The sequence below is a fragment of the Sphaeramia orbicularis genome, chromosome 13, assembly GCF_902148855.1.
Source record: "Sphaeramia orbicularis chromosome 13, fSphaOr1.1, whole genome shotgun sequence".
In the NCBI taxonomy this organism is placed as follows: domain Eukaryota; kingdom Metazoa; phylum Chordata; class Actinopteri; order Kurtiformes; family Apogonidae; genus Sphaeramia; species Sphaeramia orbicularis.
Window position 1 is genome coordinate 5,062,492 of NC_043969.1, and position 25,357 is coordinate 5,087,848.

The 25,357-nt window shown below is 39.0% G+C and overlaps 1 protein-coding gene across 1 annotated transcript in view; it reads right to left on the reverse strand.

Moving 5' to 3' along the window:
• The window catches only part of phldb1b (pleckstrin homology-like domain, family B, member 1b), a 168,932-nt gene that overhangs the window by 53,254 nt on the left and 90,321 nt on the right, over positions 1-25,357 (reverse strand). The window contains 1 exon segment of the mRNA XM_030151693.1: positions 15,764-17,265. Within this exon segment, the coding sequence (XP_030007553.1) occupies positions 15,764-17,265 (1,502 nt within the window).

Genomic DNA, 25,357 nt, shown 5'->3' on the forward strand with positions numbered 1-25,357 from the left:
AATTAGCATTGCTTTCCCACTCAGGCATCTGCATAATTAGGAGCTACAGTCCCGCCATTAGCTTCAACCTGTAATCTGGGACCAGTTAGCTTTTAACTGAGTGGGTGAGAGTAAAAGACCCCTTGAGCGCCACAACAGCACAGAAAAAAGTCAAACTTCAAATATTTTCTGGCAAGTCTACAACTACTCCTGAGTTCTCCCACTCCATCAGATCTGCACACACATACCCTGATTAGACCCCTCAGCATTCTGACGCCTGTCTAGTTTTTGTCATGAAAACCAAGTGAAATCTGGCTCTGTTATTGTCTCCTTTGATTGCCAGACAGCCTTTAGGCTACCATACCTGTAAGATGTATGTGTGGCACAATCTGAGACAGGTTTAACACCACTAAACGTGTTTGACCTCGACATAAATCAACTTGATGCACCATCAACTCTGACGCCTGACATATGCAAAGTGTGCTCAAATTATGCACCTCATCAAGTGCTTGCTGACAGATTTGCAGGAATGCTATTATTTGTTTTTCCACGTGGCCAAAGGGGATTTTTTTTATGCTCTGAAATTGTCGCGGCTAAGTGTACTATGAAGTTAGGTCCTTCTGTGACAGTCCTGCTAAGGAAGGAGCAAGGTGGTACAACAGGTCAATGCGTTAAGCCAAACCTTTTACAAGATGCCAGTGTCTCGTGTCCCATTTGGAAACTAAGAAAGTGGCTTGAAGGCTATGCACAATCAAGCTTTTCTGGTTTTCCCTGATAAATAAGATGCATGTCCTAACAGCAAACAGTTTCAATTTCAAGTAAAAGTCTGTGATAAAAAGTATATAAAAGTGTTTCAAAGAGTTAAGGTTATGCTAAACTCCAGCCTCCAAACCACTGGTTAAGACATTTAAGAAAAAATAATTAAGAGTCTGGGTTTACTCACTCTCATGATGGGCTCTGTTAGAAGCTCAGATCTTGCAGTGATGCACTCATTCAAACCAACTCAGCTTGGCAAAAAGACAGATGCACAAATACTGGCCCCTAAAAGGTGGTAACACCCCCACTCTGACACTGTCATAACAACAAACCCTTATCCCCACACAACCTCTGGGAGGATCTGAAGGATACCAACAGGCCTGACAATAAAAAATGTAACTGAACCCACTGAACTGACATTTTAAACATCAGCAGCAAAAACCATGCCATAAAAATCCATAAAAAATTTGCCATGGTTTAATTCTAGAAAAGGAGAATGGGACAAAATATGTATGCCATAAAAACAAAAAAGTAGAGCAAGCCATCTGCTTAAAAACACAAACATTAACGAGGTGGTTAACCAAGTGTAAAAAGAAACCAATACTTAGATACAGCTAATTTAATAAAAAGTGTGTAAAATATACTACTTTGTTCAACTTCAGATTGATCAACTAAACATATCAATATTGAAGTAGTCCATTAATTTATGCACATCTTTTTTTTTGCTATTTGGCTTGATGGGTCTGAGTATTAGCTGATGACTCCCTACTAAGTACTGTAGGTTGGAGTTGGCTTCAAAATGTCTGAAAACAACTATATAAAATATATATAAAAATAGCATTTATGAAGCATTTTAAACATTTTTTTATCACAACTGAATATCAAACATTTATTTTCTGTAGGCTATATGTGATGTGTTCACATCCATACACAGAGGGCTATTTAAGAGGGCACTAATACACACTGCTAAGACAGTACAAAAATAAAAGGAACAGCACCTGAAGGAAGCTGGTCCCTATCTGTCATGCCATTACGGAGTCCTAATGTGTCAACAACTTTAACATATAAACAGATGGACCTGAAGTCACTAAACTGACTCCTAGACCATGATAAAAGAAAATAGGCCTAAGAGATCAACTCATTCAACAAGCCAGTGTACAAAACGGACACAGTAAATCCACTGCACATGCAGCTTTAAGGAAAAATCTTAGCACAGGGTTAAAGTCCAACACCAAATGCAGATTCAGGAGGGACAAGGCAATCCTTCCAGGCATCAGCAGGTTTGTAGAGGAATGCAATGTTCCCGCATTTCTTCAAGATCCAGCCTCTATCCACCCCTAGATACCAGTTCACACATTCCTCAGCCCACCACGTCTCATCTGGTGGGTGGTTCCCATGACAACTGGGTTTAACAACATCATTTCAGGCTGTTGCAGACTTTTTGAATTGAAGGCTGTTAATTACCATGTGGCTTCCTACCAAACACGACAAAAGCCTTCTTTATCTACTTTATCAAAACTGGACACATAACAAACCAGCAGTAACTTTCTCTACATATAGCTGCATTATGTTGCTTTAAACTTGCATTATTCAGTATTTATTTATTAAAAAAATACACACATAAACATATAAAATAGCTGTAGTGCAGATCTTGAAAGCAAACAAGGTGAACGCCTTTAACACCTACACATTCACTCCATAAAGACCAAAACATAGCTGGGGAGAATCAGTTTTACATTCCACTTCAGACACAAAACTATGAATAAATGTAAACTCATGTTCAGCCACATCAAAGAAAAAAGTTTTAGCTTGTTTACAATGTTTAGATTTGGCTTGTTATTAAGTTCTGCCTCCACCTAGTCCAATAAAATGGAGCAAGACAATTTTCATTACATGACAATAAGAAGTGTAATAATATTGTATTGATAAACTGACAGGGATGAGGGCCACAAAGTCAACAACTGACTAATTACGGCAAGCAATAAATTACCTAATTTTCTTATTTTTGGTCATTGAAAATTTCTTACTTTGTTAGTACCTACCAATTTTTTTATTAGTGGTTGAAAACGCTCTTACAGACAAGAACAAATAACTAATTTTCACGGAACATTTATTTTTTTCTATTTGATCAACTTCAGAAGCTCAAGAAATTCATGTACCTGATCAAAAAGATTTTATATTTTAGAGAAACTGATCATTCAACAGAACCTGGTTAAGAACACATTAGAAAAGACGAGAATCTGGAGGAATCTGAAAGTTGATGTTTATATTTCTCCTAACAGAAAACTAATTTGAAATAAATAAATAAATACAAAGAATGCTGCTGTATGACAGTCATCATTAGACAGCAAATGTTAGTGGCTATCAAAATTTGTGATTAGCCACCATTATTAGTTGCTTCTTTCAAAAGTAATTCCAACTTATTTCCAACCTCCAAATTAATTAGTTGCAACATTTTCATGCATAGATTGGCCATTACAGTCGAGACCTTGAACCCCAATGAGAATCTTTGGGATGTTATGGCTTAACATAGTCCGTGGTCCGACTGCCATTATCAAAACAAGATCTTAGCCAAAAAATAATGTCCATCAGGACCAAAATGCATGCTTCTGTTTTAATGCGTACTATAAGCGTTGCCATGGTGATAGTGTCTGAAAATCAAAGCTGACGATGGTCCTGTGAAGTATTGTGTATGGGACTTATTTTTTTTAAGAGGGCAGTGTATTTTTACACAAGACAAGAGTAATAAGTAACAAGCTTAACTAAACTGTATAACTGAAAGTGTGTTTTTATCTGAAAGAGTTAGATTGCTAGTTACCACTAGAAGTAGTAGAGTTAAAACATGGCCTTTAGGAGATTACTGAAATAAACAAGAATGAGTTATAAAAAATAATTTCCTACAGTGAACCTTTATGTGCTAGAGATATTTTTTTCATTGTGACATTCTACATCTTACTCTGCCACTTTTTCTTCATTTAGTCAGTCTGTTCTCCTTTCTTCACTCTACTAATTCTCATCCTCCCAGCAGTCAGCATCTCTTCCTCATGTCTCCCTCTTTCCCCTGAGATCCATTGTCTCCTGTTTTCTCTCATACCCTATAATGTTTCTCCCTCCTTTTCCCCTCCTCCTCCCTAAGCACCCTCAGGCAGTTCCCTGCCTGTGTACCTTTGATCAGAGCACTTACTTTAAAAGTCTATGGCTATATTCATCTACGTCACAGGCGTAAACATAAATTTCATGCACATACTGTTTTGAGAGTACACTGGGAAAGTTCAACAAAGCCTTATTCTCCACATATATCTCCAGGCGCAGGGGAAGATTTACACTCACTGTCTCCTTAACAGTCTACAAAACAAACCACATTCATGATCAGAGTCTCATCCTTGGAGGGTTCATCGTGTTTAGGTCCCATGAGAGGAATAAACAGATAAGCCTTACAACAGCCATTTTACTTATTGTTCTGCTGCTGCGCTCCCCCTGTGGAACACACAAGTGGAGCAGGAACAAGGACTGTCTCGCCATCTATCCAGATAACAAGCTGGTGGCCCTCTGCACACCAGCTGATGATGTGATGATGGCAAAGTTCTTAAAATGAGACTATGAAGTTGTCGCTCCTGCTGGGGGCGTTTGGCATTTTAACTGCTAAAACCTTGTCCTCAGCTGAGATCCAAGCTCTGGAGGCATCTCTCTAAGTGGAGAGAGTGTTCCAGTTATCATGTCAAACATTTCCAGTGAAGAGATGAGGACATCAAAGACTACATACAATGATTAACAGTTGGATAAGAGTTGTATTTTTACATTCTCTAAACACTGCTGAAGATAATAAGCAGGCTTATGCCGTGACTATTGTTATAGGATGGCGATAAGCCCAAGTCTGCAAGATGTGCAGCTAATTGCATCAGCTACGTTAGGTTAAACAATTTGCTGTGCACAAAAATGATGAGATTATACATCAATGTTCTCCTAAAATTACAAGTTGATAGCAGCTGCTTTGTCTATTACAGGGATCTATGGATTTTAATATGCAGTGGTTCAGCAAAGGTGATTCTATGAGCATAGCAGCCAAAAAAAAAACAAAAAACACAGCAATGACAATGCAGCATGATTATTAGCTCTGAAAAAAATATTTTGTTTGCTGAAATAAAATATGAAAACGAAATAAAAACTTGAATGAACAGTATAAGCCAAACTGCAATGAAGTCAAATGAAAGTTTTAAATAATATGGAACCTTGACTAAACAATGACTTTCTTCAGAAAACACAAAAAACTAAATCTAAAAGGGCTTGACAATAAATGTGTTGTTAATGTCTTTGTAAATGTGGGACAAAAAACACTACATCAAACTAGAAAAAATGAAAACTTGTTGTCTGATCAGACCATAAAGTACATGGGTGAAACGTCAACTATTTATTGTGCCTCAAACAAGGTTGTTTTTAAAGGAAATTTCTACTTTCCAAAAAGTGCCATTTGAGTGCCATTGCATTAGCTACATCATGTCACTATCATGGCAAGAAACATGCTGAATCCTGCTGGCACTTAAACTATATAAAAACTCTACTAAAACCAGTCCGTTTCTCAAAATGTAACTACTTATGCATTCATAAATGAGCTCAAACTAACAACAGCAAAAAAATAAACGAGAAGACACAATAAAAATTCAAATTAAATGAAAATTCCTCAGCTACAACAACTCAGTCATGCACACAGCTGCCTGCCTGTTTTCATTTTCCTTTTTTTTTGCCCCAAACATTTCTTGTCTCTCTCCTCTCCAACATCCTCTGGCAGCCATCATCATTATAAATTAATGTCATCCTTGTGCTGCAACTAAAACAGTTACACCAGCCACTCTGCATCAGTGAGTGACCTCCTGACCCCTCTCTAGAATTAAGTTAGTTTTCTGGAAAGTTCTCGACTCAATCATTCTGATATTTATTGCATATTGTACACTATAAGTTTCCAGTTTCTTATTTTTTGTACAAAATAACAATGGTTTATGTGACTGCATCATATAGAACAGGTTGCTCATAATGATGAACCTGTAAACAATTATCCCCCAGTTCCGCAGTTCCCCGTTTTGCCTTTCCTCACCTGCAAATCTACGATGTCATCACTTTTACCAGAAGCAGACAGATTATTTGGTTTGGTCAGTGACAACAGGGCATTGTACAGCTTCTACTGACATTGACTGATCAGATAATAGCTGAATGAATGAATGAATAAATAAATAAATAAATAAATAAATAAATAAATAAGTAAGTAAGTTCCACATTGAGTTTATCCAGTTAGTTTGATGTTCAGTTACATATGTATAGCTAATTTACTTAGACTTTGATATTCATTGATTTTGTGAATTAGTTAGTCCATGTTACTAACTGTTACTACTGAAGGCATATAAAGTTTGCTTTTTTCCCCCACAGGTAATGTCAGCTTTTCCCTGCTCCATGCTATCACTACTATATTGGCCTGTAAAAATCCACCATTAGCCTCTAGTTTCTCTAAAAGTCCTGACCTCCAGGCAGAAAAGTTTTATAACTAGCACATGAACACAAAGGTGCATTAAGTTTATGTGCTGGGTTCAGAAACATTTCAAACAATAGTGTATTTCAAAGCTTAAAAGATTGCTGGGTTTTTCTTTCAGTCTCGTGCCACATGAATATCACCACTGACTGTGGTCTGAATCCCAAGAACAACAAGATTTCCTTCTCTACTTTCACACAGACTTTATAGATTAGTAGCTGAACATCCATAATGCAGCAGTATAAAGTTAATTATTTGTGTATTGTGTTATTTCATAACATACTGGGTTATGTAACACAGTTTCTACACACCTTTGTTTACTGCAGCACACTTCTGTCATTCACCTGATGATGTGTGCGTCAGGTCAAATATTACTCAAGCTACAGTTGCAGAGAGAAGCTCTCCACATTAATGACTGAGCTTGTAACCACAGCATCACATGCAAACAGAAGGTCCTTTCAAACAGTAGATGTATTATACTAATCAGCACCACAGCAACATCCCCAGTCAATTTCAATCTAACCAACAGAGCACTGTTAATATTAGCATGGGCATCAGTTACCTTCACCAGTGCGGCCACGTTGTTGAGAAAGGCCGGCCTCTCTCTGGCCAGAGAGAGCACATAGAGCATGGCCTGCTCCCTGCTCTGGCCTCGCCTCAGTGCAGGTACAGTCCTGCTGCCGCCCAGCACATAATATCGGTCCATAACCCCTGTGCCTCCCACACCACAGCCTGCTGTGAAGTGATTTCACCAGCAGCTGTACTAGTTTGGGATGGATGGAGAGCAGCCCAGCCCTCTCTCAGCTCCCCTCCACTTAGGTCTTGTGAGAGGCGGTTGAGGAATTCGTGTGAAAGTGGGGAGGAGTTAGGCAACAGAACATGTACAAGGGACTTCCTCATGTTGGAGGTTGCTTACTGATTGGACCTAAGAAAAGCAATGGAGCTAACTTTAAGTCTAACTTTATATGTACTGCCTGCTCTTTACTTTAAATAGGCTGATGAGTTCAAACCAGGAAAAAGGGACATGGACTGCTAAAGTCACTAAAGTCCTGTCATGATAAATGACATTGAAATAGAGTAATTTACATTTAAATGAATATGTTTCTATGCATTATCTTTTGATAATTTGACTACTATTGACGGTTATTTTCCTTTATGATTCCCAATTTCTGATTATTTTTGTCAGTTACTGCTAAACTATTCACAAATGAGAACAGCAAACTCATAAAGCTGAGGACTGACCCAGAACAGGGAATAAGGCAGTGAGATATTCAACTCACATACATTTAAACCCCTGAAAGATCATCACACAGCTGTATAGATTTGTTAAGGCATACAGCTGCAGCTCCAGCCTGTAGGTTTATAATTACATAAAAGTTGTGTAAATCTTTATTCCCCAAATAAAAAATGTATTTGGCATCAAAAAGGGAATCAATAAAGAACTGGGACTGATAAGAACAACAGAAACAATGGATAACATTCGTATCAATAACATTTTGCTTTAAAAATTCTGAAAACTCCTAACCCTAGCCCAGAATTATCTGCCAGCAACAGCAGATGATCACTTTTCTTTCAGTAGACTTTTCTATTAACAATTTTATCTTCTATCAGCAATTTTAAACTAAACTGAAATTCAGTTTTTAATGAAATCATGGGAGACTTGTGATGCTTTGCAACATATTTATGACAGTGAAGTTATAGCTTGCTTATAATGTGTTTATCTGTCTGCAGAACCCAAAAAGTTTAAGATGAAGTAAATAAAGCTGGGATACACTCCAGCACCCCCCGCGACCCTAGTGGGGAAAAAGTGGGGTCAGAAGATGGATGAATGAATGAATGAATGAATGAATGAAGTAAATAAGGCACAGAATTTATCCTGGTAATAAACCATGCATGGAAGGATTGTAAAATGTCTTTTTTTTCCACAAAACTAGCTCATTATTATGAAATGTTAGTTGATGTTATGACACGACTTTGTCACCTTGCATATCTTCTCCAGCCCATCCTACTTTGGCTTTTTTTCTGTTTAGCCAACCGTACATCAGTGTAGTTGAACAGGGTAGAGCCAATATGTGACTCAATTGATTGAATTATTTCATTTTTATTGTGACAATACAGCTTAACTTTGCTTTTGTGTCCTTTTGTTTCTATCTTGGTATTGTCTTGTTAATTTAATGCTGGGCACTCTGAATCTCTATAATCTTCAACAAACAATATTTTAATAAATGTGTCAGTTAAAAATTGTCAAATCAAGCTGGTTTATGATATTTCAATGTATGATGAGTGGGGCAACATGTCTGAAAGGTCTAATAGCAGACATGAATCTTGACGATCAGTATTCAACAGTTTGATGACCCCCTCTAGTGGAGAATTCACAAAACAACATTGTTAGAACAGAACATTTACAGACATATCAGGCACAACAAAATAAAGGCACGCAAACTCACTTTCAAGTCAAACCTTTAAATATCTGAGAAACAAAGACTGTTTCCTCCCAGAGTGAGTCAAGTGACATGATACTCCTTAATCTGCTACTTGTTTTCAGTAGAGAAAATCCACATGTGGCACATTTGTTGCTGCAGTCTCAAGACTGGATTACTGCAGCTTTCCTTTGAACAGACGGAGACACATATTTACTGCTGTCCAAAACAAAGCCATATAGTCTTTTCAACTCTGTTGTTTTGTCAAACAAAAAAGTATGAAAATTACAGTAATCTCCCTAGTTATAGTAAAGTACAGACATAAAATAAGATGTAAATGAGCAGGTTGATGCTGTGGTGTAAACATCTATTTTGCTGTTTTGCCTGTGTCTTATGTTAAAGAAAAATGTCAGTCCTGCTAAAGAAAACATGACTATAGTTCCATGCGCTGCCAAGTGTAGGTGCAGTAAGATATATTTGGCTGCCTAGGTGGGCATGTTTGGTGTCCAACAGTAGGTGGATATATTTGGTTGTGCTCTGCAAGACACCAATATACATATGGTGTTTAGTTCAACAACGCAAGGGTATATATGGGCTGCTAATCCACCCGGACAGTAGCAAAGATACAAACCACACAGGGTAGACTTTTCCCGATGTCATATGCAGCCAACATTTTTGCTGCTGGTCTGGAAGATCACAGAGCAACAACAGAGACAAATGGGAAAGGTGAAGGGCAGAGGGCAAATGACGATCATAATGATGATAATTGTAGTGATGATTACAGTCAGGCCAGAGTTGAACTTCCTTTTGAATTACCACAAAATGAATATTGCCCAAGGCTAAATCATCAGACACAGGCTCCTATTTGTGAAATTTCAAGGACAATTGCCTCCAAAAAGGCCAAAGGGAGCTGTATGAATTGAAATACCCGTACGCAGGCCCTTATTAAAGATGCAATAAGTCTATGACTTTTACTGACCTTCACTAGCAACCAGTGGGCATTAAACAGATTTCCTTCTCCCTAGAATAACAAGTCTTTAGCATAACCCGGCAGAAACAGTGCAAAGTCCATCAGAGCATCATCTGATCTGATTTTCATAGTCTCACAGATCAGAGCAGGTGGACTTAAAGATCTGGAGGTTGTGCATAAACTACAGCACTGTCAAAATACAAAGGAAGAAAAAGTGCTGCATACAGTTTTACTTAAAAATGATGAATGAATTACTTACATTTGTTTCATATGACTATCATAACAAAATCAGAATCTATGACAGTCAATAGTTTAAATAATGCTGTTACACGTTTGTTCTACAGAATATTAATGGTATATTAATTGTATCACAAATGGTAAAAGCAAAGCATAATTTTACCCCAAACCTGAGAAAAGATAAGAATATGAGTAAAGTAATGGATCACTAAGCAGTAAGAGTGGTAGTATGAATAAAATCTTAACACTACCCATCCTTATGTGTAACTAAGCATCCATAGAGTTCTTCATTCATTCAGGACTGTATGTCAGTCGGACAGCCATCTGGAGAGAGCAATGCCAGATCCGACAGCTTGGATCAGATGGACATGGAGAAAGAGAATTCCCTGGAAACTGTCCACTGACAAGGGGTTACCTCCAGGTTCCGAGGGAATGATTTACTGCAGTTTGCCGGACACGTGAGTATCATCTAACTGATAATGAAGTATCAAGGCAGAGTTATATAATCATTATTCACCTTCAAGTTTTCTAAAGCTTCTGACTTTCTAAATATAAAAACTGTGGAGATTTATTTGATCAGTTACCATCAGAACGCAAAGAATTCTGAGGTCAGAATTAATCTGGCACAACACTTCCAGAGTGAGGATGGTTTAAGAATTTACAAAAATAGGTGTAGATAGAACTGAGTGTTCAAACAAGCATTCTAAATTACATGGCAATAAAATGTACTGTTCACAAGATACATTTTTCTCTGGACTAATTTTATTCATATTGTTACAAACTGTTTCAATGTTTTGTTGTTTTACTTTATTTCCTTCAAGGTTGTTTTGATGCTGAACATTTTTTGCTGCTTGTTAAGGGTGTGTTATGTCCATGACTAGTTTAAAAACCACAAAACAACCATCTGGTTTCCTCTACCAAAAATCAGCCTTCAAACTTGAAAGAAGTAATTATTTGACATTACTGACATTGATTTATGCGAATATTTTTAACATGACAACATTTTGTTGATGCTCCCCAACTTTATGGGCTCAGAAACCTGTCAAAGGAGCTCTACTTTTTATTGTTAAAGAAAGAAAACCACTAACTGAGCCTTGGGTAGTGCTTCACCTGCTACTACAGACTTTTCAATAGACTCTTATGATTTGTGATGCAGTATCATATTCAAGACACCTCTTCATCTGTGTTTGATCCAATGCAGTTCATAGTGAGCACAGAGGTTTATAACCTGACTGAGCATCCTCTCTGTTGTATCAGTAAAACAGTTTTGAAGGTATGTATAATATGTAAAATTTCCACATTGTGATATCCAAAAATGACAAGGCTTGTATTGTCTATTTTTTTTTTTAAAGTTTTGTATGTACATAGATTAGGTCACATCTTCTTTCCAACATCATTTAGATCCAGAGAAATCCATCACTCAGTTCCATTCAATGAAATGGCCTGTTTCCTTACTTGCATACATAAATATTATACCTTGTTGCTAAATATCGTAACCCATGCATCTTCACAACTATATCGACAGCTACATATTATGTCATTGTTTTGACTGACAGATCCATAGTACCAGATATTACATACTGTGCATGCAAAACATTCTGCTGACAAATTTACAGTTTTGGAGGATGAGTATAACTTGACACAAAACAGACCCAGTGACACCAACTAGCCAATATCGAAATACAGAAAACACTACGCCACCCTCTGATCAATAATGTAGTGGACGTAACTCTTTCATGCATGAAATGTTAATAAACCAATAGTACTTGTGACATAAATCATATGTAATTGGATTTCTTCAATAATTCGATTATTTCTTTAATATAATACCCAGCTATTCACTTTAGTGGATTCCATGCATCAAATGTTTAACATGTAATGGTATTAGTTTTTAAGCATAAACACACCCATAAAGCCCTTTCCACAAAGTGAAAACATCATTGATTTAAGAAAACCTACTATTTCAGAGTAAAATGTAACTAATTTATGATTACATTCCGGGAAACTTCAGTTATTGACACAAACTAACAAAAACCATAAAAATTAAACTGTGAACAAACTACTCCCTTATTATAGAATTTCTTTGTAACCATATATTTGGGTTTTGATAAACGATATACTAGGATACGACTTCATTTATTCTAATGTCACAGCAGCATTTACGGTAAAGTGAGTGTAACAAATATTACAAAAACACAAGGGGACAACGGTTAAGAGTTGGAGTCATTACTGTAAATAATGCAGCTTTAATTATAATTATAATTAATTATAATTAATACAGTAAGGTCATGCATGAAAGGGTCAAACTGCATCAAAATGCCAATACTCAAAGTCCAGTGCAAGTCTGATACAGTGTGCAAGTTCAGTTGTAATGCAGCTTTCTTCAGCAGCCGGCTATGTTGCAGCCTCCTGCTGCCTCTGAGCTGTGTAATCCTGTTGATAACAACAATAAGACTCTCTTTCCTGAATAAATCTCTCTGAGACTCACTGTTCATATAACTTTGTTTTTTGGTAATCAGTTGTATGAATGAGTAGCAGGCTGTGTGTGAAATGATTAAAATGCAGACGCTCTGGGGCAAGAAAAATCTGTCATGACAGTGAGTCAACTGTGACTAATTACAGGCCCTGCAGCTCCACGCCTAGCCTCCTCAAAGAGCTGCGACTTTCTGCCTCAGAACACTGTAAAAAAAAAAAAAAATACAGAAGAGGCTGCCGAGGAATCCTGCCTCCCTGGGCTCAGGCAGTTCTGACTAGTCCTTTGACGCTTAATTTACCTGATGTGAAAGTATTCCTGACCTTACAGGCCTGGAGTTATGTGCACATATCTTATGTCAATATGTTTTCTTTGCATTTCTGTACAGGTGCTGGTCCAAAGGTTGTTGTGGCTAATAACCTTTCAGAAGGAACAAAGAGTTTAACATTTGACAGATTGGTAACTTGAGGAAAATGTAAGCATTAGAAGTGCAAGCAGCTTGTATTTTTTTTCCACAATTACAACTTAGCCTTTCTTCTAAAATCTTTCTTTTTTATAAGTATGAATGGACCTGAAGGCTGTCATGGCAGACAAAAGCACATCAGTTAACTACCTCTTAAAATTCTTTAGCTATTTAAAGGATTAGGGTAAATAAACCCTGTAAAAGGTACTGCCTTCAAATAACTTCAGTAATCTAAATTATGACAACAATCTGAACAACTGAACAAGTAACATTCAAATAAATAAAAAGTGAAAGTACTGCTCTAAAATCATGAGTCCAGATGTAACCTCTGCTGTTGTGGCATGTTGAAATACAACATATTCTACGTTTTAAGATGAGCAAATATACAGCATACTGCAACACTTTTTACACTACAATCACATATCTGTATCTTTAGGAGTTTGCAAAGTTAAATCATGATCATTTGCTAAAATAAAAAGTTCAATTAAATGCATCTACTAACTGTACATAACACGAAATCTTGAGTTATGGTCAGAAACATATTTGGTGAGGTCCCAGAAACATGAACTTTGACCACAAAAATTTAAAGCAGCGTATAACTTTCATCACTATTTTTTTTTTTTAATTTGTAAAACCTGGGTGATATCCTACTTATCACTAATCCATTAGTCTTTCTGTGCTTACGCACCTGAATCACTTCCCTCACAGTGAACAACTTTGAAGATGACTCCATCATAAACACAGTCCACTTGTGTAGCCTATATAACAAAACTAAATGTTACTCTGGGCTTTTTGGAAATTTTAATGCAAAGTGCATTGTGGGAATGGGAATTCCACGCAGCCGCAATTTTACTGTCTCTTCGTGAGTGCTGAACCCAAATGTTGCCTTTACCTCCATCCACCGACAATACTCATGCGTTAAAAAAACACTGATGGAGTTTGTAGTTTTACATTGCAGCGATCTGACTCACTTTCTTGCCGAATCTATGAGAAGCCACTTTCACTTGGTCGCCATTCCCAGGGCAGCTGTGGCTACAAACGTACTGTAGTTTACCACCTCCCGAGTGTGAATGTGAGAGTGAATAAATAATAGATCAATAATGTAAAACGCTTTGGGTGCCCTTAATAGCACTATAGAAATCGAATCCATTATTTTTATTATTATTATTATTATAATCTGAAATATAAGTAAAACTGTTACACAAACATAGTGGGCTTAAAAGTGCCATATATACCTCAGAAATGTGAGAGAACAATGGAAATACTAAGGTGAAGTAAAAGTATTAGTTCCATACAATACAACCACTCATTATAATAGATGGTGACAGACTAAATATTAAGTGAGTGTATTGAAATGCAAGTGAAAACAATTCAAAAGGGAAAGGTCTGTATTCAGGTGGAAGCGAAAACTTATTAGCATCTGATAAAAATCACAACGTTGCATCTGACAAAAGCAGAGATCCGCCTGTAGTAGAGCCTTCTTTGCTGCCGGGGCTTAAACACAATCCCACTGTATGATCTGGCCTTGACGACACACTGTTTTATTGGCGTGTCTCTGTAGGAGGTACCAGAACATGACCTGGTACACAGAAACAGAGGGCATGTCAGCTCGGTCTATCCAACTGAGATGCCTTCACTCAACTCTACCACTTTAAAAAACAACCACTTGGTCATTACAAGCAGGTTGGACAAATGCCTTCCTCACGCAAGCACAAACACATATAAAGGCTTTTTAAAAGGACTTTGTCTCTATAGTTTCATTCAGACTGGCAGACAAGTTCAAGACGTCTACTGCCGCTCCCTCCCTCCCCCCTGTTCAGTTTAGGAAACAACAAACAATGCGGTTGCTATGGGCTCATCTGGCCGCCCTGGGAGTGCATGTCAGCTGCAGTTTAGACAGCCGATGGCCAAGTTAAAGACACTTCACTGAGACGCCCTTCCAAACAAACATGAAGATAATGGAATCACTATATTATAACAGAGTGGTTGCACCAGAACCTCTGCAACAACATTTTCATCAGAAGAAAGAAAAACTATTGCACTGATAGTGACACTGATGACATTACTTTAGAAGCAGTTTTCTTTGCAGGTTCTATCAGGACAGGATGCTGACCTCAAGAACTTATGGAAACATCAGTTTCCATCATAGGCAAAACATAACTCCTATGTCAGTGGGTCATTGTAATGTGTTGCACATAAATACAACTTGGAATGGAACAGCAAACACTGAAATTACCTCTCTGACCTCAATCCACCATGTTCAGATTGGCTTGACAGGTTTTTCAGACTGTAAAATCTTGTCAATCAAATTTGTGATTTGGGCTGTGGAAAAAACCAGAGATATACATATACTGTATGTCTGGAAGTTTTGGTTACCATAAACCATAAACCAAATGTGAATATCTACACTGTGACACTATTTTATTTGTTTTTACTGGTAAGAGAATCTTGGGTTTCTGGCTTCAGTCAATTAATTATTCATATAACTCTGATATTCACCATTGTCATAATTATTGGTGCATATTTTATGTGATTAAATAAATGAACTTCAAAATAAGCTTCTTTGGCTCTGACTGAGCCTCCTCCCTCTGTCTGTACTCATGACTCCAATGAGCAATGCTGCTTTCTCAGTCTGGTGCTGCTTGAGGCACAAATTTCTAAACAAATACACATTTTACTGGTTTAAGTCACTTTTATTTTATATGGTTTATAAAGGTTTAGAGACCTACTTTGTTGATACATTTATTTAAATTTTAATGTAACTGAACAAGAAATGCAGCTGAAAATTTCCTACCCTCATGTTGGTGCTATGATACTATGAGCATGTGTTATTTGTACTGTATACCACTTCCAAATATCAGTTATCAACATCCTTGACTACTGCTGATCACAGTGATTTTCTCCAGTTCTTGACATTTAATAGATGTTCTTGGCCTCTCTGACTCACCAGTCTCTCCATTTCCTGTTCTCGGAGCCTCTCCTCTCTCTGTCGCCGGTGGTACTCTAGCAGCTCATCCTCGTTATCGCTGATCTCTGTGATGCTGTTCTTCCTCTCCCTCATCCCAGGGTGGGGTCTTCCTGCTGACATCTTCCTGTGAGTCCTGGGGCTGGCTGCTGGGGATGAGCCGGGCAGCGAGCCCAGACTGTAAGCGGGGGACAGTGAATTCCCAAGGCTTGACTTACGTACTCCTGCACCACTGCCACTCTCCATCATCTGGAAGGTAGGTGATGGACTGCGGGCTCGCATCCCCCTACTGCATATCACCTCCTCTGATGTAGACCCTGCCTTGCGTCGGAGTCTAGGGCTCTCCGGGATTAGCTTGCCCACACCGGAGGGGCTGTCAGGAGTCCTTAAGGCAGGGATTGTCCCTGGGATGGCTCCTGGGAGTACCGGGACTCCTCTCCGTGCCATGGAAGGACTAAGAGGTGGCAGCTCTCTCATACTGATACCTGCTCCATTCGCCCCGTTCAGCTCCAGGTTTCTCCTGACCATGCGAGGGCTTTCAGGAGGCTGCAGTGAACGTGGATGCTGCTGAAGCGGAGCACCTTGAATAATGTGGACGATGGGGTCCAGGGGAGGCTGGAAGGCTCTGGTAGGTTGGGAAAGCTGTCTGGGTGGGCTTGAGGTGAGGGAGTGATCAGCTAGACTCGTCTGCTCTCTGAATGGACTGCTGGGCCTTTCCTGAAGCACCGTGGTGGTCTTGGTCCAAGGATTTGAAGGTGAAGAAGATGGACAGGTCGAAAATTTGGGCATGAGCCTGGGGCTACTTGGCACAGTATTTCTGCTACTGAGAGACTCATCTGAAGACAGAAGTGAGGTCTGTCGTGGACTCTCACACCTATCTTGGCCGAGTCCTCTGCGACTTAGCTTGGGGCTAGGAGAGGTTTCTGTTAGGACTTTCCTTGGCAGCCGGGGGCTTTCCTGAACCTTCTGGACCACCCCACCACTGCTGAAGTTAGGCAGTATGGTCCGTGGTTGAGGTACAGGTGGAGGCTGGGTGGTGAAGTTGTAACTAGAGGAGCGTACAGGCACTGGTGGCAGAGAAGAACTCTGGTCCTGGGGTCCTCCAATTGGAGATGGGCTGGTAAAACTCCCACTACTGGCCGCTGAAGGGGACGAAAGCGGGGAAAAGGGAGGGGATGTATTCTCATAGCTGGAGCCCACAGACATGGCCCCAGGGCTGGTGGGAGGGGACAGCAAATATTGACCCCCTCCATTGACTACTGGTGAGAGTGGGGAGTGGGGGATAAGTTGGCCTCCAGGAGGTTTTTTGACCTCAGAGGAAGAAGACTGTAGATCATCCATGACTAGAGAGTCCATAATATCCTGGAGGTCCTTTTCAATGGAGCTGACAATTGCACTGTGCTCAGACTGGACTCTGTCACCAGGAACTGGGCAGGACTGGGCTGGACTGGCCTGGTGATTCCCATTGACCAGACTCTCTGTATCTAAAGGGAGAGAAGAAAAACAACCATCATTAGGCTTATTCACTCAGTAACCTGATGTTGGTGAATGTTATGCAATAAAAATGTGTTCACCATACCCTGATATTTTAGTATGGCTTTAAAGTCTAAAATCTATGCAAATACACAAAACACGACACATGCCCTTGGGCTGTGTTCAGACAAACATTAGTGGGTACAACATAGTCAATCGAGGTCCTGACATACAAAACAGGAAATTGTTTACATGTTAAAGTATTTTTGCACTATGTTGTTTGGCCTGAACTTTCACACATTCAGATTAAAAATGTGAAACCCATACCGGCAAAACTGCCAAACTTTACCTTATTGAAAAGGGACAGATCATCTGAATTGGATTAAACTGAACCCTGGTTTTTCTATCTAGTGTGACAACACTAATTTTGGGTGGGGTGAACTTCTGAAACAATTACATGAAGTTGTCATAGGCCACTGTGTGTCATTAAACAAAGGACGAAGAAAAGGTAAGGAAAACCAAGATGCAGAAGACGTAAGGACCAGGCATTTGATATAAACAGGGTCAAGAAAAATGAAACTTGAAAAAAAGTACATAAAGATGCATTTTGAATAGAATTTTGGACAATTTCTGAGAGGATGAGAGAAGACAGGAGATCAGTCTCACCTGATGATAAAGAAACCAAGGCAGGAGAATTTAACAGTTGATTCTATAGTGGTAACAAAATGAATCCATTCATTAGTTTTTCTCAATTTTTCATATCTACTTTTTGAACATGCCAACACATCTACATACCAGTTAATATGAATTAAAATGTGAAAGCAAAACTAATGAACAAATGTAAACAAAGTAAGATGTTAGTTTTCTGTGTGCAGACAGTTTTGGTTTCATTTTTAATTTGAAGGGTTAAAAATGTTTTCTGTTATAATTATATTTTGCTTTAGATGATGGTGTGATACCCATATATAACTATAATAATCATGGTGTGAACATTGGTAGAACAATGTCTTCATCTTTAGACAGAATTCTCTTAGTATTCTCAGTACTTGTTACCACTGGCCTCTGCTCTTAACATGAGTACTTTCAATGACTCATGCTCTTAGAGTGTAGTAATGTATTTTCTATGGAATCAATATTAACTATGATGAGGTCTGTCCCTGATTGAGAGTGGGAGTCAAAAAGGCGCATATATATATATATATATATATATATATATATATATATATATATATATATATAATAGAGCGCAAGGAAATGCCAGATACCTTTCACAGTTGCCATTATGTTTTAGAGTGGCCAGCTTTTTATTAATGGTTTTCATTTTACAGTTTTCAGAGCAAAAATGTGGGTTCCCAGTAGGGCTGTAAATTATCGATTAATTCCTTAATCGTTAGTTGGTTGCCCTTATCGATCGATTAACGATTAATTGATAAGCGGCGATTTTCCTGAGAACCTGAATTTCTTTTCAATACGGTCTATAAGAATAAAAGCTACATACTGATTATAGACTTCATGAAAAACCATGTCATATTCCTTAATGATTGATTTATTGAACCATTAGATACAGTCTGTGTTTCCTGTGGATTTCATCTGTTGATGTGGCGGTGTGTAATGGGGGGTAGTGCACACGCGTGCCTTTCGCCGGTGTGTGTGGGGTGCACGCGTGTGCGTTTCGTCGGGGGGGGGGGGGGGGGGGGGGGGGGGGGTACTCGCACGCGCGCAGTACGGCCGGGGGATGCGTGCGTGTTGGTTGGTAACTGTGCGCGTGCTTGCGTCACTTTCCGTCCTACTTCTAATACTATGGGGTACAGTGCAGTCCGTGCCGCCGCAGAAGTGAAAGTGAAACTTTTCACTGACCGTAAACTACACCAACCTCCTGGGAAAACACTCCGATACCGACCCCGCATTTGTGCGTGTATTTATTCGGGGGTGCACCGCTCCCACAAACAGACGGGCCGGTCTGTGTTTGGCTCCACCATGTCCATAAAGACATTCTAACTCATCAACCCCATGATCCGGTTCAATGAGCGGCTATCCCAGCTGCGGTGTCGCAGCGCGGAAAAAACCGGCAGCCTTCGGACAGGTGTAGACAGGCGGAAAAAGGGCAATTAACCGACAATTAATAATTTAATCGAGCAAATTCTTATCGACAATTAATCGTTAGTTGATTAATTGTTTACATCCCTAGTTCCCAGAAATATGCCCGCAAAAAATAAGATTGAGCTTCCAAAGAAGCCTGGACAAACCATCTACTATTGAAACTTTATGATAATTCATTAACGGTATGCAAAGTAAAAACTACTGCCTTAATGCAAGAGATGTGCTAAAAATGTGTGGCAGATCTCTGTTTGAGTAGGATCTCTGCAAGACAGGTACAATTAGCATGAAGATAGAGGAAGGACTAGTTATGAGGATGGATAGGACACAGCCATGAGACACAAACAGACTTGTGTATTGGATAAGTATCTGGAGAAAATGTGCCTACATAAGCCAATTACTATGTAGCCCGAAAGCAGCATAGAACAGAGGCCAGGTAATCTAATATTAACTGTCTCTCTCTAATGTCAGCATAGTAGATTATTGCTACAGAAACACACAGCCACGTGGGATATTCACTTGCATGGCCTTGAGGGAGGGGTCAGCAAATGGATCAGGTTTTATTAATGCTAAATGAAATTAGTTTGAATTGACGCTGTGTCTGTTTAAGGGGAAACATTTATTAGCTAACAGTGGTATGTAGCCCTGGCAGCTAACACGAGCTGTCGTTAGATAGACAATACTTCTTTAAACCAGACTGACATCATTCCGATTGGAGACTCTGTTGTAGCTATGGTTTTATATGCCCAAAAGCAATAAACTTAGAAGAACCAGAGGCGCCCTCTAAAACATATTTCAAAACTTTGCATTGTGTCACAATAGACTTCTGACACCTGAAGGATCTGTGAAAAGCTTTAAAGAACTGTTGGCAATCACTCAAACCTCTATTTTTCTGTCAGCAGACAGAAATATGAAGTAATAACCATTTGAGAGTATAAAACAACCCTCAGTCAGCTTGTCAGCAACAATCTGAAGAGCAATTTAAAGTTTTTGAGGGCTGAAAAAGAGCACTGAAAAACACAAACGCAATATAATTTCATACTTTGTGCTGTACCCATCATTTTGACATGAAACAAAACAATAACCCTACATAAAATATGTGCATGTCACACCTGTCAAAATACAACCATGCATAATGTTGCATCTAACTCTAATAGGCTAATCAGAACCAAACAGAGAAAGTAGTTCTGCCTGCTGTGAAGTATCTGCTGTTTTTTTGATAATTTCTGATGCAGTCCTTCTATTGGATTCCAGCTTCGTTCATCCTTTCACATCCTTCACTTGACAACGTGTTGTTTTCAGGCATTCAGATTTGATTTTGTACAATAGCATTTGTGTTCCTTCTAGAAGTTCATCATGTAACCTTATGTTACCCCCACTTAAAGGGAAACATGCACAGAAGGATTAAGCATTTACATGGTTATTAAACATTACATTTTCACACAGAATGGATTATCAAACAGCCCAGAGGATGCATTTTGAGTCTGAGTGTATATTATTCTGGTTATCAACAGAATATTAAGGTCAATGTAAACAGAGGTAATGAGAGGGAAGAGAGTTCGACAGCAGTCATGTCCAATAATGTAGCATTATCAAGAACAGGAGTCATTTTAGACTCTCGGTAAGGGTGATGTCAGAGTCAGAAAATAACCCAACAGCAAAACTGCTATAAATATAGAAGCTTCACAAATAATGCATTAGATGCTTGTCCAACAGAGATGGGGAGTAGCTTCCTGGCTGCCCCTCTGTAATGACACTGCCATAAAATGAAGCTGTCTTGATGACAGCCAGTCCACAATTAGGGCTGAACACATTTTTATGCCAATTGTACAGCATGAAGTAGGCTGTCACAACAATAGGCTTCAGTTAATGCGTTGAGCTCCGGATGGACTAAAATGTCACATCGTTTATCCAAGAAAACACACCGGCTGGATTCTTACATGCAGAGTTAAAATCAAGGGGGGTGGGGTGACAAAAATAAATGCAACCGTTTGCTGAGGGAAAGCCCATGCAATGATGTCATGGGCTACAGATCGCCACCAGAACACAACGCCAAACCTCGTTTAAAAACCCTACAATCCAACTTCACCTTCATTTACTCCTAAACTGATTGACTCACAACGAATATATCAGGATATTTTGTCAGAGGCGAGGCCCTCGACAATTCAGCATCGATCCCATAATCAATAATCCTATAGAAGCATTAAAAATAAGTTTGATCCTTGGCCTCCTTCTATATTACAACCGCCACAACAGACCACTGTTAGCTTGTGACACGATTAAATTAAATATTTTTTTTTCTGTATTAACAGTATATAGATTCCCTTTAAGCCGAATAGCGAATGACATTCATATGAATCGATTATAGTATTGACTAATGACTTATAATGTGTGTATACTTGAAGACAACCTGATGAACGTTAAATCCGCGGTTGTTTTAATGGAGCCTGGCGAATGACCGGTTCCTATCGGTCTTCTCGCCCATTAAGCGGCAGGTTACTCACATGAAGGAATAAAACTGCGACCTGGTCTGTGTCAGTGCGGTTCACCTGCTATATGACACACACTAAAGCCGACATCCTCCAGACACTGCTAGCGGACCGGGTGTGCCGGGGCCCTGCCGCGCCTGGCTCCACACACCGAGGGAGATATGGAGCTTCACCACCGGGGTGATATTTCAGTCGGGGGTTGGGGTGCTAGGCGCTGCTGCTGCTGCCGAATCGCTTGCCGTCAAAGCACACACCACCCCGGGCCGTTTCCTGTCTAGACCTTCACAGTAAAACCAAACTCCACCTGATTAGAATACCAATGTCCACAGAGACACCTAGAGTATTTTCACTGTTAGTAGATGTCAGTTATACTTAATATTAAAGTTACTAAAATATAAATTAATTTAAATGACACATTTTCTCTTAACTATTCCTCTACATAATATACTATATATTTTATTTTGAAAGGGAGTACATTTTACTTCCTTTATTCCTCAAAGTACAGATCTGAAGAACTTGACGGACATCTTCCTGTTAGTGTGAGGAGGATGATGTGCACTATGATAGATTTACAGCTGATTTAAAGAGAAGCAGCAGTAGTAAAGTAGTTTTATAGCCTGTTTCACAACAGATAAAGCATCAGTGTGTAAGATGATGTTGTACAACTAACATTTAACTGGCTTGAAAAAAAATAAGATTCATAATCATTTTGTTTTTGCCTTAAGGTAACTTAAGAACTCATTGAAATCCCTGGTATATTTCTATAATGAAAATATGCTATATAGCAATATGTAGTAATACTGTAGTAAAATGTTTAATTACATTTGGATCACAAAAACCTACCTCACTCCTATGACATCTTCAGGTAAAATGCACTCTACATATTGATCACCATGAGTAAATATGTATTATCATCCTGGAAAAATACTGCTATAACACCTTATTGATCTACGATGGTGAAATATTAAGGGTAAAACTCAATTTCCACAAAAGAAAATGTGGGTGGAAAATAAAGGGCAGGAAAGAAGTGCAGAGTCTTGTAAAAGCCACAAAACTTCCTGGTGTGTTGAACATACAAGTCCTATTTTACGATTGGACAGTTCTTTTCTTAGAATAACATACATCAGAGATTAAACCTATATGAGTGCCATAAAAACCCCATCTGCATCATATCCAGCTCTACTTTTAGCAATGTTTTTTGGGACGCCTTGTTCAAATGCTCAAATACTCACACCATACTGTTCAAATACTCAGATACTAATTTCACGACCTTACTAAGGCAAAGTAGCTAAATGAATGCAGTGCTTCATATTGTACAGCAGGGGTGTCCAATACTGGTCCTTGAGAGCAACTATCCTGCATGTTTTAGATGTATCCCTCTTCCTACACACCAGATTCACATGATAAGCTCTGCAGAAGCCTGATAACGACTGTCAGGTGTGCTGGAAGAGGGAAACATCTAAAACATGCAAGATAGTAGCTCTTGAGGACCAGAATTGGGCATCCCTGTTCTAGAGGATCATCATGTTTGCTTCATCACTGTATGTGAGAACCAAATATCTCTAAAAATTCAACTTTTAATAATAAGCTCAGAGACACAGGCCTGTTTTCAGTGTTGTGACAATGTAAGAAGGATTTTAAAAGTTTATTTTCTCAGGCCATGAAGGAATACTTAATCCTTCACAAACACAATGTTACATAAAATCTAAATACTCAATTAGAGTACATCAATTTTGTACTTAAGCACAGTACTTGAGGTTTAGTACTTCCATATTCCAGCCAGGGCAGGTAAAGCAGCCAAATCACAGGGTAATAAAGGTCTTCTGTTGAAAAATGAAGCTAACACACATGGGGAAGGTGTACAGAGGGACAGGAGGGGAAACTCAAAGAGGGGGCAGAGGTGGCAGACAGTAGAACAGACCTGGAGGTTTATAAATAGTCTTTGAAAAAGATAGTGTAACCCCAACCCATCTGCCTCTTTAAGTAAGCAGCTCAGAGCCACAAAGCCGTCTGCTGGCCTGACTGAGAGGCACAGGAAATATCCAATCAGTGAGGAGGTGGGAGCTGAAAGATGGCTGGCAAAAGACAGCTGGTCAGTGGCGCTCACTGATCTGGATAAGATCACCAAAATTAAACAATAGGCAGGTAAATGTGGGCTGGGATCACAGCAGCAAGGCATGGTTCATAAAATTAAAATCAGCGGAGTGTATAACTTTCATGCCTTCTGTACTTGCAGAGTGATGCTACTAAATCCTGCATGTTTTTATTTTTTGTTTAGTTTTTTAACAATGTGGATTTAAGAAACCACATTTCTAATCACTTTTCTATTTCACCTTTACCTTCATTTGATTGCCCCATTGTAGATTTTAGAAAAGACCACTGTACACTGATTTTTTTTTTTAACATATGGTTTTCCCCCACAGATGAGTAAAAGTTTAACTTTAACCCCATTAGTCACTCCTGCACTAGTTGGCTATGCAGTGTTGGATTTACTCACTGGTGCCCATGGCATCATGCCTCCCTGTTTCAAAATCTGCAGAAAAAATTGCTGCTTTGACCAGGAATTGAACCCTGGCCTTCTGTGTTGCAGTCCAAAGTGATACCTATTGAGCGAAATCTTCGTTGGCCTAAGAGCCAACCTATTTGCTCTGTGATTTTTTTGGTATTTTTTGGGATTTGATCTTTACATCTAAATTTCAGGGTTAATTAAGATTCAAGTGCATATTGTGTTGTAAAATATGACCGTAATGCACAGTATGTTCTGTAAACAAAACAAGCAGTCCTGCTGAGCAGAAATATGACAATTCGGAGAAGAATATCACTTATGTATGTATATATAGTGCATACCCCCCCTCCATTATTTACCCATAGCCACTGCTATGGGTAAATAATGAATTTTAATAATGAATAACATTTATATAGTGCTTTTCTATTAACGCATACTCAAAGCGCGTACAATGGATCCATTATTCATTCACTCACATATTCACACACTGGTAGTGGTAAACTACATGTGTAGCCACAGCTGCCCTGGGGCAGACGGATGGAAGCGTGGCTGCCAATACACACCTACAGCCCCTCTGACCACCACCAAACATTCATATGCATTCATACACCAGTGTGAGTAGCAGCACTGGAGGCAAGATGGGTGAAGTGTCTTGCCCAAGGACACAACAGCACATGACTAGGCCAGAGCGGGATTCAAACCACCAACCCTTCAGTTATTGGACGACTCGCTCTACCTCTACCTTCTGAGCCATGGTTGCACCAAATAAAGAACATAATTAAGTACCTGATTTGAGGTCAGTTCTTATTCTAAACATTAATATTTTTTGAAAATATATAGATGTGTGCACGTTTTGTATTATAACTGAATAAGCTTGATGAATATTGAACAGAATCCAAGTGAATCAGAATCAAGTGAATTCAAGTCATTAGTGGCAATACTTTAATCAATCAATGTTAAAATAGTTTTAATGCAACCCAAACATCACCACACTACCATTTCAGATGTTTC